The sequence below is a fragment of the Narcine bancroftii genome, chromosome 8 (genome assembly GCF_036971445.1).
Source record: "Narcine bancroftii isolate sNarBan1 chromosome 8, sNarBan1.hap1, whole genome shotgun sequence".
Lineage (NCBI taxonomy): Eukaryota > Metazoa > Chordata > Chondrichthyes > Torpediniformes > Narcinidae > Narcine > Narcine bancroftii.
Window position 1 is genome coordinate 141,440,546 of NC_091476.1, and position 17,940 is coordinate 141,458,485.

Consider the following 17,940-nt stretch of genomic DNA (forward strand, 5'->3'; position numbering starts at 1 on the left):
TTTTTTATTTGGCACTGCCTTTTAAATGAAAGTTTTAAAGAGATTCATTGGATTCATTTAAAATTAAGAGCAGCAGATACAGAATACCGACTGTAATGTGAGCACATCAATAAAACTATTGTAATATCAACAGTGAAACCGTTCAGTAGTGTCGTATAATTATTTTAATAGAAAATTAATTTTCGATGGCACCAGGGTTTTCTGATCTAAAAACACCGTTTTTTTTTGCAGAGTGACTAGCTGCTGAGCTTAATATTGTTTGGCCCGTGACTCCTTATATTTTTCTATATGTGGCCCACATCCAGAAATGTTTTGCCATCCCCTGGTGTCGAGTGGGCGAAGAACGCATCCTGTGTTGATTGTCAGTGAGATGTTGTTTCTGATTTGTACTGACTGTAGTCTTACGATGAGGAAGTCAAGGATCCAGTTGCAGAGTGGGGTGCAGAGGCCCAGGTTTTGGAGCTTGTTGACCAGCACTAAAGGCACAATCATGTTGAAAGGTGAGATGCAGTCGATGAAAAGTAGCCTGATGTACGTATTGTTGTATTATCAGTAATCCAGAGCTGAGTGGAGAGCCAGTGAGATTGCATCTGCTGTGGAGCGATTGTGACGGTAGGCGAATTGCGGTGGGTCTGAGTTAATTCAGTAGTGAATAACTCAACCTCTCAAAGCATTTCATCACAGTAGGTGTGAGTGCTACTGGGTGATAGTCATTGAGGCAGCTCACACTACTCTTCTTGGGTACCAGGATGATTGATGCCCTATTGAGGCAGGTGGGAACCTCCAACTGCAGTAATAAGAGATTGAAAATGTCCATGACGCTCTGGCTGTTTGGTTGTTACAGATTTTCAGTGCCCCTGCCAGGTATGCTATCAAGGCCTGAAGCCTTGTGAGGGTTCATCCTCTTGAATAATGCTGTGATGTTGGCCTCAGGCACAGATATTACAGAGTCGTCACAATGGTAACGTTGAGTTCTTTTCAAAGAGAAGGTGCTCAGCTCATTAGGTAGTGAAGCATCACAGCCATTTAAGGTATTCAGCTTTGTGGATTCCACCTGAAGGCTGATCCTTGGAACTGTTCACACCCAGGCCTGGTCCCATTCGTGACTGATTGAAATTGGGTTAGGGGCATGGTCCCATCCGAGATGAAACAAGGCCTGGTCCATCTGAGATGGGTCGAGACGTGTTCTTATCCAAGACTGTTGAAGCTCTGCACCAGAACAACAGAGATCAGATGTTCAGGGCAAACATAAAGTCAGAGTTCTGCAGCATGAAACCAGGCCATTCAGCCCATCCTTGCTATGCCTACCATGCTAGTCCCATTTGCCTGTGCTTATATCCCTCTAAACGTTTCCTGTCCATGTACCTGTTCTAAATGTTTTTATAGCATTACATTTGTCCCTGCTTCTACCTCTTCCTCTGCTAGCCTGTTCTGTTAAAAGCACACTTCCTGTCAAGGTAAATATGTACAGCATAACCACAAAGTGATATTATTGAATCACGCCAGCAGTATTAGAGGCAGGTAAACAAGGTCACTTCACTAATACTGTTGAATCTCATTCAAAGAATCCATTCAAGGGGTACAATATTTAAGGACGATTCTCACATATAAATTAGAGATTTATCTCTTTGAAAATATTGTTACAAGTTAGTGGTTCTCAACTTTTTCTTTCTACTCACATACCACTATTCCCTATGCCATAGGTGCTCTATAATTAATAAGGGATTGCTTAAGGTGGTATGTGGGTGGAAAGAAAAAGTTTGAAAATCCACTATTTTAATCATACCTAATTGACTCATTATGTGCATGGTTTCATAACTCCAAATTAAATGGGCCAATGACAATTTTTCTCAAGCAAAATATTTCAGTAACAATTGGGTCCAAAGCAGTGATGCTCAACCTTCCCTTCCCACTCACATACCACCTTAAGCAATCCCTTACTAATCACAGAGTACCAATGGCATAGGGATTATTGAAAAAAGGAGAACCACTGAATTAAGGCATTAGTCAGTATTTGCATTTCTAAAGTCAGTAAAATGGTTGACGTCAATTGGCTTTTTACATGAACACGTTAGAATTAAAAGATATGAATTTGTAGCATATGCAATGGAAGTAGTTTGGAAAGCTGCTTGCAATATACAGTGATTTCTGTGCTCTGTGTGCCTTCAGCCCCTTTCACACTTGCATCCCAGCAAATAGGCCATTCATTGTCCCGGGATAGGAATGGGGGTTTGGCCTTTCACACTAGACCACTCCTAACTAGGACCATGAATGCTTTCACACATGCATGGGTTTATCCCTGGCGTTCTACCTTTAATAGGAAGTGTCTGCAATGCAATTGCCTGTTTCACACTTGTCTGATCTCAATGCCTGCATCTGAAGATGCCGGGGATTGTACTAGGGGTCAAGGTCAGCAATCCCCAGTGTGCGATGACATCATCTGACGCTGGCATTGAGCAGATTTTGCTTCCACACTTGCCACTTTAAAGGGCAATTGGCATTGAATTCCTGTGATCACTGGCAAGTGTGAAAGGGGCTTCTGTTTCAGTCATTTATATTAACACTTGCAAATACAAGTTCCCCCCTAAACAGAAAGTCATCCATACTAACAATAGCAAGGGGAGTTGTTAGTTTGAAGATCTATGAAGTCTAGGTCTCCTTGGTGCCTTTTGACAGTTAGATCGAGACTGACAAGTAGTGGAGCCAATCAGCCCTGTTTGGGCAGGAAGCTGATTTATGAATGGGAGCCTGTTTGACAAGAAGTCAGTCGGCAAGGCATTTAGCATCTTTGTGTTAAAGAAATTATGTATTCTAGAGCCTGGGGTTACTTTGCCATGATCAGGGCAGAAGAGATAATTGTTCCAATTTCCTGCCTTGTTACTTGGCTTAAAACTTGTGTTGCTTTCTTCCAGCCTTTTCTCCGGAAGCCTGTGACTTTATTTCTGCTACAGAGAAAAAAGCTGTGCTGGTTTTCTCATAATTGATATTTCTAAATAGTTAAGTAATCATGGGAAAGTACAAAGAATGCCAGCACCATTCTTCACCCTCTCAATTCTTCCAATATCCAGAATTCTTTTGTCGGACTCTGGCTTTACCTTACTCTTAATTTAGTCTATGTGTGGTCTGAGTCCAGCGTGTTCTTTGAATGAAGTGATAGGAGAAGGTATTCGGTTCAACAGTCAATTTATTACACAGCACAAGAATAAAACTTAACAGAGCTCTGGGTCAGTCGTTAGTTCATAGGTCACCTGCACAGTGAGCTATTCCCCAAGACTGACCCCTATTGTCCAGTTGGCTCAGTTTATATAGATCAACCTTATCATACAGAACAAAAGTTGTCTTCCTTTGCTAGATCTTTTTGCATAAGGGTTATCAAAAGTCATCTCCTGTTTTGCAGATATCTGGGGTGTAGCGCTCCCATCTTAATCCTCCAGGCCAGACTATCTTGTTGTGTTGATCAGAAATTAATTTATCCCCAGATATTTCTAATCACCATTCTGTTCCTCTCTGGCCAATTTCTGCTGTTCTCTTTAACACCTCCTCATGCCTTAATCTTCCTCCTAGACTGGTTTTCCATTCCCTTTGTTTCTTGCAGGCCATTCTTTGTTCTGGTCTGGCCTGTGTCTCCTGTGCTACCCACCACCTCCTTCAGTTTGAGCATTCCTCCTAAATCGTTTTATGCATTTCCTCTCCCTGTATTTGGGAGCAGACCATTTTGCTCAGCCAACTTTGCTCCATGCTGTGATTGCCACTTAATCACATTCCTCTTTTCCCCTGAACCATGCAGTAAATATAAACATTAATTAATCATTTATTTCATAATGTTTTAACCCCTAGATTCCAACAGTCCCCCTTTTGGTCTCATGAAAATGAGACCAACTACCAGTTAACTTATGGGACCAAGACCTCAGGAGTTTTTGCAAGGACCGGCATCTCCAACCCCTTGTTAAACTTAACCTCACAAACTTGGCCATTATGAACACACTTCAGTCCAGTGGGGGGCCCCAACACAGTGTTCAGGAATGTCAGTCCAATCCGCAAAGTACTGTTTTGGTTCATTATGGGCCTCCCAGGCTGACCACAACACTTTGTACAGTTGTTTCCTTCTCCAGATGCTTCAAGGGCTAGGAACAACATCACCCATAGTCCCCACATAGTGTCCATCACAGCCCCCTAAATTCTGTTGACTTCAATATAGAAATATCACTTCGAATACTGAAATACAGTCTCTTTAAAGGGACCCGTTCAAAAAGTTCTTAGTCCATAGTTGCTTCACAGGTTCTGTCATCTCCGTTCGAATCTGTTCCAGTGTCCGTGTAAGTGGGTCCGTTGCTGTTCACTGACTCCAATGATACCACGTCTCGCCTTTTCCCTGTAGTCGAACCACGTGGGACGTCCTCTCCACCACTCTGTAGGGTCCTGTCCACCTGGGCTCCGACCACTTTCTCTTGATCACCTTTAGCAGAACCCACTCTGCGGCTGACGGTATTGGGGTTTCACCTTTCCATTCGGTACTTGTAACCTGTTGTGAAAAAGCTGATACCAGAGCCGTTAGTTTATCATAATAAAGCTTGCATCCCATTGAACTTACCTCATTCTTCGTAGTCTGAATTCTGGCTCCCGGTCCCGGAAACTGGTGCCCCGTTTGTAGTTCATATGGAGTAAATCCTGTCACAGAACTTACCGAACTCCTTATTGACATTAATGCCAGGGGCAACGCATCCACCCAATTTAGTTTGGTCCGTGCCTGTACTTTCCCGACCTTACCTTTTATTGTTTGGTTCATCCTCTCCACTTTCCCTTGGGATTGTGGATGGTACACCATTCCAAAGGCATGTTTCAATCCCAACATTGCTTATACCTCCTGTAGATCGTTATTCTTAAAATGACTTCCATTATCGGACCTAATTTTTCTAGGAAATCTGTGTCTCGGAATATACTGGTTGATCAGGAATTTACATACCATCCTTGCATCTTCCCTTTTGGCAGGGATTGCCTCCGGCCACCCTGTGAACACATCTACTGCTACTAAGAGGTATCGATAGCCACTTACCCTCTCAATCATGTCCGTATAATCAAGTACGATTTCCTGCCCTGGTAACTTAGGTAACGGGAACTGTCCTTCATGTGGCTTTACAGTCGCCTTGTCATTGAAAGTTATACATACCTCACACTCTCTAATATGGTTCTCCACCATCGCCGGCAGGAAGGGGTGCCACCAATGTATCAAATACTTTATCATCTGCTTCTTTCCACAGTGTGTTAGCCCATGCGCCTCCTCGAGGAGGGGTTTCATGAGTCCAGATGGTAAAACTGGCCTCCAGTCTATCGATCTCCATAGTCCTTGATCCTCGGTTGCCCCCCTTTCCTCCCATACCATCCTTTCCTGAGGTGATGCCTTTGCTTGTTCCTGTATTATTACTTCTACCCTACACGGTGGTAATAAGTCATGTGCTGTTCTGTCTGCCTGTATCATAATAAACTGAGGGCCATATCCTGCTGCCCTTTTAGCGGCCATGTCCGCTTCCTGATATCCCCGAGCCACCATCGTATCTGTTCTATCATGGCCTTTACATTTAAGAACTGCTAATGCCCTTGGTTTCAGGAGAACCTCCGCCAGTTTCCTAACGTCCTTCTCGTGTTTAATTGGGGTCCTTGCTGCTGTTAAAAACCCACTTCTAATCCATTGACTAAGCTCAACCTGTATTGTCCCTACCACATATGCCGAGTCTGTATATATATTGACCTCCTTCCCTTCTGCCCATTCTAATGCTGCTATCATTCCCTGTAGTTCTGTGAGTTGTGCTGACTCCTTTCCTCTCACTGTCCCTGTAATGATTTCTTCAAATCCTCCTGTAGTTTTTCGTACCACCGCATAGGCAGCTTTCAATCCATCTGTGGGGTGTCTGTAACAACACCCAACTGTAAACAAGGTTTCATCTGGTTCTCTTAAGGGTGTAGCCTGTAAGTCAGGTCTTATTTTAATATCCTTTACTACCCTCTTCTCACAACAGTGTGGTTCTCCCTCTCCCATATTGTCTGCCATGTTAATGCCTTCATGGGTAAACGTAACATTTGGAGCATTCAGGATCTTTTCTAGTCTCGTCTGCCTTAGCGAAGTCATTGTAAATGCTGTCGAGCTCACAAATGCTACAATACTATGTGTTGTTAATACCATCAGGCCATGTCCCATTACTATGTGTGCCACCTTTTGTAGAATCTTTGCTACTCCCGCTGCATGTCTCGTACATGGTGGGTGTCTGTCTTCCGTCGGGTCTAGTGTGATACTCACATACATGAGCACACATCTTCCACCCCCTTTTTTCTGTGTGCTTTTTCAGAAACATCCAAAAAGAAAGGTAGTTTATAATTTGGAATCGCCAAATCTATAGCTGCTGTAAGAGCTTGCTTCAGTAGAATAAAACTCATCTCAGCCTGTGCAGTCCAATCAAGTGTAGCTCCCAGATTCCTCATCCCCTGCTCATTCACCAAAGTTCGCAGTGGATGTGTCAACTCACCATTCGATGGGATAAACTGCCGACTATAACCTGACAAACCCAAAAACAAAAGCATCTCCTTTACTGTCTTTGGTTTTGGATGATGTAGTATCGCTGTTCGATGTGCAGGGGAAATCCCTGTGCCTTTCGCTGAGACCATTCTACCTAAAAAGGTGACCACCTGTCTGCAGCATTGCCGCTTTGAGCGAGAGACTTTAAAGCCTGCCTTGAACAGCTGCATCAGCAGGAGACGTGTGGCCTCCAAACAGGAAGTATGATCAGGTGCTGCTAATAGGATGTCATCTACATACTGGATCAGAACTACCCCACCTGGCAGTGCTAGCCCCCCCAGCTGTTCTTTCAACACCTGATTGAAAATCCCTGGAGATAAGATAAAGCCCTGCGGAAGCCTAGTATACCGTAACTTTCTACCTCTATACGTGAACGAAAACACATCTCAATGGTTTTGCCAGCGGCAAGCAAAAGAAAGCATTCGCTAAATCTATGCAAGAGAACCACTTGTGGTTAGGGGTTAAAGCAGTCATGGCAGTATATGGGTTTGGTACTGGAACTGTGGGTGTTCGCACAATACCATTGATGCGCCTTAAGTCATGGGCCATCCGATATTTGCCCGTGTCATGTTTAGGAAAAGGTAAGATGGGTGTATTCCAACTAGAACACGAATGTTCCAACACCCCTGAATACATAAGGCCATCAATGGTATCTGCCAAACCTTCCTCAGCTTCAGGTTTGTGGGGATACTGCATCTGCCAAATAGGGGTGTAATCTGACAGTTCGAAGGTTATGGGATCAACCTGCTGACAAAAACCCACATCTGCTGATCCCACTGACCACAGGTTCTCAGGGAGAGAATCTAGCATAGGGGCCGAGTCGGGGTGATCCATCTTCTCTCTACCATGAAAGCGTTCAATCTGTCTATGCTCAAGGAGGACTTGATCATATGTCGGAGACAAAATTCTGTATGCCTGACCAGATGAGGAGAACTGCAGTCGGTATTTGGGTGTCAGACCAGTCACTTAGGGACATCAAGTTCCAACACATCGGTCCCAAATCTTTTGCCTGGTGAGTAGTGCCAATTGCAAGGGTGACATGAGGAATGGCTTCACCTGCCATCTCATACCATTCCAGCTGTTCAGATGTCAGTGCTACCGTAGTGGCCACTCCCTCCTTTCCTACCACTATGTAGTCCGAATTAATCTCCCATTGCCTGCCCTCTACCTCTTCATAAAAAGCATGCTGATACATTTCATCCCCATCCCTATCATAAAAGAGAGTCATATGGGGAGGGTCCGAGGGAGGGGTATACGGGTGTAATGTCTGGATCCACGGCTTCCATTGATTATAAAGCTTTATCAGCCCTCCCTTCTGTGGGTCCTCTGGTTCCAACAGCCCCCAGTAAATGTCAGCCCATTGTCCCTCAGACGCGGATCCTCAAGCTGCCGCCAACAACATCTGAGAACCGGAATGAAGTGTAGTTACTGAACAGTTCATAGAATATCCATTTGGAAAGGTGACCTCTATTCCGCTGGGTCCACAAAGGATCGATGCTCCGCACCTGACCAACAGGTCTCTGCCCAAAAGATTGGTAGGGCACCTGGCTGACAAAATGTATTGATGTGTAAAAGTCTGTCCCGCCACAGAAGTGACTAGTGGTGTAGAAAACGGCAGATTTTCTGGTGTACCTGAGAACCCTATCAGCTGGATGCTAGAGGATGATGTTTTATCTTGAAACTCAGCGCCAGTGAGTGTTGAAAATCTGGCTCCCATATCCACTAAAAAGGATACTTCCATGTCCATTACTTTAATCTGCAGGAAAGGGTCTGCCAACCTAGCCTGCTCGTGGGTGCTTGGGCTCCGTCACTGTGGGCAATATTGCTCCTCCTGTCAGTAAAGGGAATTGTCTCTTCGGAGCTAGAGCCGCATAGGGTGCCTGATGTACCGGGGGTGGCACTGACGATCTCTGGGGCTGGACCCAATGCTCATTTTGTGGTGGTCCATATCCCATTCCCCCAGTGTCCCGAGGATCCCAAGCTAGGGGGCAGTCTCTCTTCCAGTGTCCTGGCTGACCGCATACAAAACATACGGCTGGTTGCATTCGTGGAGCACCCCGACCTCTCCCTCTTACTCGGAATCCCCCCATTGGACCTCCCGTACTGCCCAAATAGGTGGGACCCGGTGCCCAATATGGGGCTGGGTGCCAACTCAAATTATTCCCTTGTGGTGGCTGCGGTGGCTGCTGAATCATCTGGTTCTCACCCTTTGAGGAAATCTTTTTTGCCTCGTTTGCCTTTTTCCTAGCCTCTTCCAATTGAAGCTTAAGGAGTTGCACTTGTGCCGACTCCGTAGTTTGTTTGTCCTCCTTTTGCTTAGCCCTGTAACATTTCATGTGATGGGTCAAATGTTTTTCCCATTGCTCACTCGAGCAACCAGGAATATCAGGGTTATTCTCTAACGCCTCCCTAACTACAGCTGGCAGTCCGCTTGTTACTGCAGCCCTAAAGAGTGTAGTCTGCAAGGGATCTGTGGCTGGTTGTACTCCTGCTTTATCCGTCCAACTCTCCTTACACTGACTCAAAAAGGTCAAGATCTCCTCATCCTCTGACTCCTTTTGTCTATTGTGAGGAGTGGGGGTGGAGTGATCCTCTGACATTCCTACCGAGAAGGCATTCTCAAGTGTCTGTTCTTGCTCTCTCTCATTTGTTTTTTCCATCGCATACTAGTTTCCCTCACTTTACATACATCATTCTGTATTTCCTTTAACTCCTTCATTTCCTCCACCCTTTCCTGCATAACTCTCTTAAGTCTCTCCTTCGCCTCCTGGAGTTCGTGACCTGCTAATTCAGTGACATTCACTATTCCCTCATTTATCTGCATCACTGGCATCTGGGGAATAGGATAAGGTGGTGGCAATGTCTCTGGTAACTTTGGATATAGCGGGGCTGACGGCTTAACCTCCCCCGTTTTCTCCTTTGTGATATGGGATCCCTTTTTAATATCATGTTGAAGGTTCGCTTCCACAGCCATGCAAGCCAATGTCATATTGTGTAAATCTGGCTTTCTCTGTTCCTTCACTTCTTTCTGCTGTTTAAGCCTTCTTCTATTCCATATAGATCCTTGTCCCTTTGCCTCATGTTCCTGTACCTCCTTGGCTGCTTCCCTCTCGGCTTCTCCTAAGTACATTACCAGCCGGATTTTTTCAAACCCTTGCGGTACCTTCCCCTGACTCTGCAGCTCTTTCCATATCTGTTCGTACCGTGTCATAGCCTGCCTGTACCTCCTCTCCCTTCGGTAATCCTCCCAGTAATTGATTCCTTGTTTTTTCCCCACTGTCGGTTTACAGATGGGGGAACCCATCTGTCTTCCCCGAACTCTTGCCCTACATCCCTAATTACTCCTTCCATCTTATGTTCCGATTTTTAACCCTTTAGACTTCGTACTTCACTGGGTCTCTCCCCTGGTAGGATTTTGCCACCCTGCAATCTACTTCGACCATTCCCACGTTATAAACACCAGCGGCACACTGTACACAATCCTTAAACAAATACTTATTATAAACTATTATGATACACTATACGATTCTTAAACAGATACTTATACACTATAGAAACAAATAACTATAACACAATACACCTTATACAGATACTTATTATACACTACTATGGTACACAATCCTTAATCAAATACTTATTACACACTATAGAAACAAATAACTATCACAATACACCTTATTCTAATTGGCCAAGTGTCTAAACCTATCTCTCGAGATCGCTATGAGGGGACTCCAACCCCGTTCTACTAGGGGGATTCTAACCCCCTTTTTTCTACAGGGGACTCCAACCCCGTTCTACTAGGGGGACTCCAACCCCCTTTTTTGTGCAGGGGACTCTAACCCCCGCTCCTTACGGGGGACTCTAACCCCCGTTTCTTGCAGGGGACTCTAACCCCTGAAGCTTTTATTCTTTGGCTTTAACTAGGACTTTCGCAGAGTAGTGACAACACACAATTTTATCATTGCCAATAGCAGACCTTGTTTAAACAGGCGTCTGCTTACCTCCTTTTGTTGAACGGCCACTTGTTGTTATCACCACAATCGACCGGTGTTTCGTATCTTTTTCTTCCGTCACTTCTCCATCTTCATCACGTCGGGGTCACCAAATTGTCGGACTCTGGCTTTACCTTACTCTTAATTTAGTCTATGTGTGGTCTGAGTCCAGCGTGTTCTTTGAATGAAGTGATAGGAGAAGGTATTCGGTTCAACAGTCAATTTATTACACAGCACAAGAATAAAACTTAACAGAGCTCTGGGTCAGTCATTAGTTCATAGGTCACCTGCACAGTGAGCTATTCCCCAAGACTGACCCCTATTGTCCAGTTGGCTCAGTTTATATAGATCAACCTTATCATACAGAACAAAAGTTGTCTTCCTTTGCTAGATCTTTTTGCATAAGGGTTATCACAAGTCATCTCCTGTTTTGCAGATATCTGGGGTGTAGCACTCCCATCTTAATCCTCCAGGCCAGATTATCCTGTTGATTGGATCAGAAATTAATTCATCCCCAGATATTTCTAATCACCATTCTGTCCCTGTCTGGCCAATTTCTGCTGTTCTCTTTAACACCTCCTCATGCCTTAATCTTCCTCCTAGACTGGTTTTCCATTCCCTTTGTTTCTTGCAGGCCATTCTTTGTTCTGGTCTGGCCTGTGTCTCCTGTGCTACTCACCACCTCCTTCAGTTTGAGCATTCCTCCTAAATCGTTTTATGCATTTCCTCTCCCTGTATTTGGGAGCAGACAATTTTGCTCAGCCAACTTTGCTCCATGCTGTGATTGCCACTTAATCACATTCCTCTTTTCCCCTGAACCATGCAGTAAATATACACTTATTAATTAATCATTTCTTTCATAATGTTTTAACCCCTAGATTCCAACACTTTCCACTTGAGTAGTCAATGAATTCCAAAAATTCACCATCCTCTGAGGAAACATTGTTCTTTAAATGGCCTGCCTATTATTTTGAGACTGTGATTGAAGAGAAAATTCTCAGCATTTAACCTGTTAGATGTCGGAGTCTGGAATATGGAGCAAAGAAAATTCCATTACCTGGTGTAATGGAAGATTTAAACTGTGTTTCTTACTTTTGCAGTCTTTGATTCTGCAAGGCTGAGAGCTTGCCTGTTTTTTTTTTAGAATTTGTGAACACATCTGGTTTACACTATGAGGCCCAGGATGCATATTTAGTAGACACATCTAAATTCCACCATGGGGCCCAGGATGCAGTTGAATAGGAAGATTTACACTTGTGAGGCCCAGAGATGCAGTTTTCTTTTGTTGGTTGCAGACTGTCAGGAGACTTTGAAGATTTAATTAAACCATTTGTTCAAAGAGATAAGATCTGAAGTAAACAACTTTTGAGTAATATAAGCCATGGCCCCATTGCTGAAGGGAGAGATTCTCCATGAGGTGGCAACATCTCTCAGCAAGAACTTCGAGTCCAGCTAACGTTCCGGTCGAGGGTACAAGTGTGCAGTCGTTGCCTCGCTTTGGCAGTTGGGACCAGTCCAGGTATTGATAAGTATAATTGGGAAGGGCTTGCATATTGTAGTGTGAATTCAGCTTTAGATTTAGTAATAAAGACTTGTATAAACTGAACTGCTCTCGGTGTGTGTGTCTATTTTCTTTTGGTAGCTCGAACACTGTGGCCAATCTAAAACGAACAAAGTGAGAGGTACAAGTTTACCCAAGACACCTGGGAGGTGATGTAGAGGCAAAGAGCTGCAGGTGATGGAACTGACAAGAAAGGGATGGTGGGCAAATGGGAACAGTAGTGGAGGAGATAGCAGTCACAGAAGGTGAAGTGTGAGTGATAGCCAGATGGAACCAATTATGTGGGTGAACAAAACTGGATAACATGGGACTGCAGGGGGTGGTTGGGAGGGAGGATGTGTGAGAGAGACAAAGTGGATCAGCACATTGAAAGGAAGATTGGAGAATTCCACATTCATGGCATGAGGTTGTTGACTCCCCAGGTGGAATGCAAGGTACTGTACTTCTCATTTACGCTTGACCTCATCCTGCCAGCAGAGAAGGCAGATTGGTGTGGGAAGGGGGAGATAACATGTCCACAGCACACAGAGCTCAGCAACACCTAGCCTGTTCTTGATCTGGCTGACATACAGGAGGCCGCACCGAGAGCGCCACATACTACTCACGAGGTTGGATGAGGTTCACATGAATCTTTGCCTCACCTGTTTAAATCCCTGGATGATGGTGACAGGAAGGTTGCAGGGCAAAGCAATTGGGAACAGAGGGGGATTCACAAACTAGGGAGGCAAATAGATTTGCCTCTGCAGAAAGGAGTCGTAAAAAGGTGTGATTAGGTTTTAAATGTTTAAATTTAGACATACAGCATGGTAACAGGACCTTTCGGCCAATGAGCCCATGCCGCTTAATTTTTAGTCAATTGACCTACAACCTCCCCCCCCCCCCCACATTTTGAACAGTGGGAGGAAACTGGAGCCCCTGGGGAAAACCCATACAGACACGGGGAGAACGTACAAACTCCTTAAAGACAGTGTGGGATTTGAACTTTGGTCGCTGGTGCTGTAATAGCATGGCACTAACCTTACCGCTCTACAGTTGTATGATGGCATCATAGCTGGCAGAAATGGTGAGGAATTTAGTTCTGGATTCAGAGCTGACAGGGTGAAAGTCCAGCACCAAGGGAACTCATCTGGAGGGAGGCATAGTGAGGACTCCATCAACCACACAAGAGGAGAACCCACATTTTCTGAAAGCAGTGGACATTTCAGATGTCCTGGAGTGGGAAACCTCAGAACAGATGCAGTAGAGATGGACAATGAGGGAAAGGAAATGTTATCCTTATGAGAGACAGAGTGAAAGGAGGTACAGCCTAATTAGCTGTGAGAGTCAGTGACTTTATAGTCTTCATGTACATGGATGCAGAATTTATGTTTTGCTTTACATTTTCAAAACTGACTTAATTATATTCTAAAGTACAGGTAAACTTTGAAGTCAGTAAAAACGATAAAAATCAACACAGAAGAGCACAGTCAAAATAGATATTAAACCAGAGCCACAAGATATTTAATTTGTAAACATTCAATGTAAATTCTAATTCCATTGATAAGTACATTTTGACATTTCAACAATAGGATACAATGATTAAAAACTGGAACTAGTAATAATAACTTAATACAGCAAAACAAGTTAAATCTATTCAGTTAAGACTATGGATATTTTTTCAGAATGTTGTGTGCAATTTTAAAACAATCATTTAAAGCCCCTTGCCCCCAAATAGGAAATCATGAAAATAACTGCAAATTGCCACTTTATCTTCGTGAACATTCATTCAAGAGTGACATATGTTGGATCTGTAGCAACTCCACAGTTATTGTCTTTCATGGACATTAATACATATCCACTATTACCCCAGTACGTTGACCAAGAATTTTTAATAAGCCAGTATGCTTCACCATCAAGTACTCCATAACCAACAGCAAGCACAGCATGGTCCAGATCATCCAGTTGTTTTTCTAAAATAACAAGTAAGCGCAGTTCAGTAAAATACATGATTCTGAAATATTGCTACAACATTCAAATACAAATTTAACTTGGAAGTGCTGTTATTACAGCAGACAAAACATCTTATCCTAAAGGGGTTGGGATTTCCGTTAAAAATATACACAGTGAATGCTGGAGGAACCCAGCTGGTCTCGCAGCGTCCATAGGAGGTAAAGATATATTATTCATGTTTCGGGCCTGAGCCCTTCTTCAAGGTATCAGCAAAAAGCAGGAAGGTGTCTGAATAAAGAGTGGAAGAATTGATTTTGGCTCTGTGAAAGGAGATAGAAAAGGGAAGAGAGAGAGAGAACTAGAGGAAAGAGAGGGGTCGAAGATGAAGGGGGTTTAAACAGAAACTGGAGATCGATGTTAATCATCCAGTTGGAGGGTGTGAAGATGGAAGACGAGGTGTTGTTCCTCCAATTTCTGTCTGGCAATGCATGAGACCATGGCTGTGCTTTTGCCAAAAACTCCTTTATATTTCTCCTCCTGCCCCAACCTACCCACACAGCCACAGTAAACATCGGTTGGGAATAAGATGTACTGGTTCCTCCTGCTGTATAGCAACGATTAATCATAAGTAAAATGTTAATTGATTCACCAATGATTGGTGTCGAATCATGGTGTGCAAAATAATTCTGTACTTTATGAATGAACTAAATTGTTCTTGTTTCAGTCTAATGGCTTGTAAGAGAAGCACCAGCTATGATCTCCCACACCAATGAGTGTTCTTTACTTCTATGCTTATTAATAGCACCATGAAAGTATGGAATGCACCAGAGGTGAGAGAGGACAAGGACTGTATCCGACCCCTCAGTTTTACACCAATCATGTTACATTGATCAAAAATATGAATTTAAAAATTGAAAATGAAATTGCTGTAAATTTTAATGAAAATATGATCAAAATGAAACTAAAAATCAACCTTCACTTGCCTTTTAGTAAAAATCTGGATTTGAATGGAGATACTGATCTTCACTTACAGGAGGAAGGGGAGTATAAGGCAGTAAATATATTTAAGACAAGGTTGGTTAGGTATTTGCATAGTAGAAGAATTTTCAGATTCAGATTTATTGTCAAGAGTATATACATGACATTACATATAATTCCAAGATTTCAGTTTCCTGTGGGCTTGGGAGAATTACCACTAATTGGTAGTGCAAAAAATAACTGCACCCAGCGTGAACATGTAATTAAGGGATATGGGTGGGGGGGGGGGGGAGGCAAGTAGGTGGAGATGAGCCTATCATCAGATCAGCCATAATCTCATTGAATTGCGGAGCACGTTTGATGGACTAGATGGCCTACTCCTGATCCTATTTCTTATGTTCTTATCTTTGTGTTTTTAATTTTCTTATTTTATGTAGTTGCTGCAAGTTTGAAACATTTAAAAAATTATATTATTCATTAATTTAGTTTCTAAATATTATTGATTGCCATGAACCATCATTCTGCTTACCAAGGACAATTAGTGCTGAAGAATTACTCTGGGAGCCAGATATTGGCCAGTGGGAGCTGCACAGTTGCAAAAGGTGCAGGGGTTTGGTGGCGGGGGGTGGGGGGGGGGAGGTGATAGATAGAAGGCACAAAGAACCTTCACCTGGGTCACATGAACATCAAATACTTACTACATTTTGGTTCATAATAAACCCCGTTGCTGTAAAATCGAAGGGACTTGTGTGATGCGTCAATTCCAACAGCCACCGGACCATTTTTAAAGATTGCCATTTTTAAAGCTTCACTATCTCCCGAAGTAACATTTGTGTAGCTCTTTATCTTTGCCACTAGTGTGGACTTATTATAGTGGCAGAATCCATTCTAGGATAAAAAAAAATAAAATAATATACCAAACGGAAAACTTTAATGTGCAAAGCTGACCAATGAATTTGAAAAGCACGTCAATACAATTGATGTGGATCACAGAAAACTACCTACTGCTGTTAATAACATTTGACGGGCAGTTTTCAAAATTAGATTGAAATTAGTTGAGGTAGGACATTTAGAAAGTAAGACAACTACGGAGTTCCTTAAAGACGCAACAAACACAATAGACAAAGGGAAATCAGTAGATGGTGGGGTATTTGGAATTTTAGAAATTTTCAATGATCCCATAAGGGGCACATAGGTTTGAGGGGTGCAGCAAGTCAGGGCGATCCAACAGAAAGTAGGAAATGGGCATAAATGCATCATTTTGGATTGGCAATCCGTAACTAGTGATCCTACTTGGATTCTTAATCATTGTCAATTTACATTCGTGGCTTAGAAAAAAGGGTGCCGTGTACATCACCATTACAGATTATACCTGATTCCAAGATTGGTGGTGCACAGAGAGCAGGGAAAGGTTGTGAGCATAGTTTGGAAGTTAGCTGGTTATATATAATGTGGGAAATTTAATGGTGCTCACCTTGAAAGGAAGAATTTAAAGGATTTTTTTCATTTATGTACAGCAAGATCTTTAGATGTTGCAGTAGAAAGCAATCTGGGAATCCTGGTCAATGAAACAGAAATCTAGCATGCATGTCAGTACACACCCACAGGATAGTGATCACAGCAATGGACCAATGAGGGGTTCAGTGGCTGTGGGACCCATGTGGGCTGCTGGAGACTGGCTCATGGGAACCAGGTATTGGAGCAAAGGGCAAGAAGGGCTCCCAAAGGACCTTGGGCTTCCAGGTTGTATCAGAGGTTTGGATCCGGAGCTTAGGTTGCCGATGGATCGAACAGGAAGCTGCAGGAGTCTGGAGGCAAATTCATTGACGCTCAGTGATACTGAAAGGACTCTCTTTTGCTCCTCTTTCTCTCTTACTATAAGGGGCGCTGGGCAACACTAATGGCAACTTCGTCTACCTTACGGCAGGCAGAAGGCATGTTCTGTACTATTACATGGCAATAAAGGAATCTTAAATGTGCAGCATGGAGTTAAAAAGGTTAATGGTATGTTGACTTTATTAAAAAGGGATTAAATTTGCAAGTATGGAACTTTTGATGCAATGTTAGAGAGCACGGGTGAGACCACAGCTGCAGTACTGAGTTCAGTTTTGGTATCTAAATTTACAGAGCAATGTGCTTGCATCAGAGATGAGCAGAGAAGTTCACCTGGGTTGGTTTCTGACGAAGGATTGACACATGAAGAAAGATTGTTAAATCAATGTCACTCCTTGAGAGTATTATATCCTTGATTCTACACTTCAGAGTAACCATTTTATCACATGAATCTCATGAGCATGGTGAATTTTACTCACCACAGACTACTTATTACCTAACTGTTACTTAGTTTTTTGTCATAAAGCATCTCAAAGGAAAATAAAATCAGATTTACTTCAAAAACAGATTCAATCTCAAGATGCAAATGCAACTCTGTCCTATCAACATTTTTATTTTTCTAGTTTCAGTTTAACATGATATTCTTGTACAAACTCAACAATAATATTCCCACAGCAAGATTTGGGTCAAGATGGGAAGCAATACAACTTGCTTCAGGATTACAATTTCTTTAAAACACATCTCACCAGGTAATTCTTAAAACTAACCTGCCCCAAGTAAGAACCATACGAATCAGTGGTTGAAATTCCACCATGTTTCAGGATCCATTCAAACGCACGCCATTCCTCTCCTCCATCACAGGCAAGATTTCCAAAGCCCCAGGAACAGTCCATCAACATTTGTTGCGACAGTGAGACCAAATATCCTGTCTAAAAGCACAAACAATCTAACCGTAAAGTGCAGCTTACAGCAAATAAATAAATTATTCAAAATAATAAAACTCCAACCATGTTTTCCACGCTGGGAGAGTCTAGCACAAGAGGGCACAACTTCAGGATTGAAAGCAGTCCACTTTGAAC

General features: G+C 43.1%; 1 protein-coding gene across 1 annotated transcript in view; it reads right to left on the bottom strand.

The window, feature by feature from the left end:
* Nucleotides 1-13,599: 13,599 nt before the first annotated feature.
* LOC138741281 (digestive cysteine proteinase 1) overlaps nt 13,600-17,940 on the bottom strand; it is a 50,104-nt gene continuing 45,763 nt past the window's right edge. The window contains exons 9-11 of the mRNA XM_069895094.1: nt 17,629-17,790; nt 15,727-15,916; nt 13,600-14,070 (exon numbers count right to left, since the gene is read on the bottom strand). Coding sequence (XP_069751195.1) covers nt 13,883-14,070; nt 15,727-15,916; nt 17,629-17,790 — 540 coding nt within the window. The 3' untranslated portion in view covers nt 13,600-13,882. The remainder of the gene's footprint in view (nt 14,071-15,726; nt 15,917-17,628; nt 17,791-17,940) is intronic.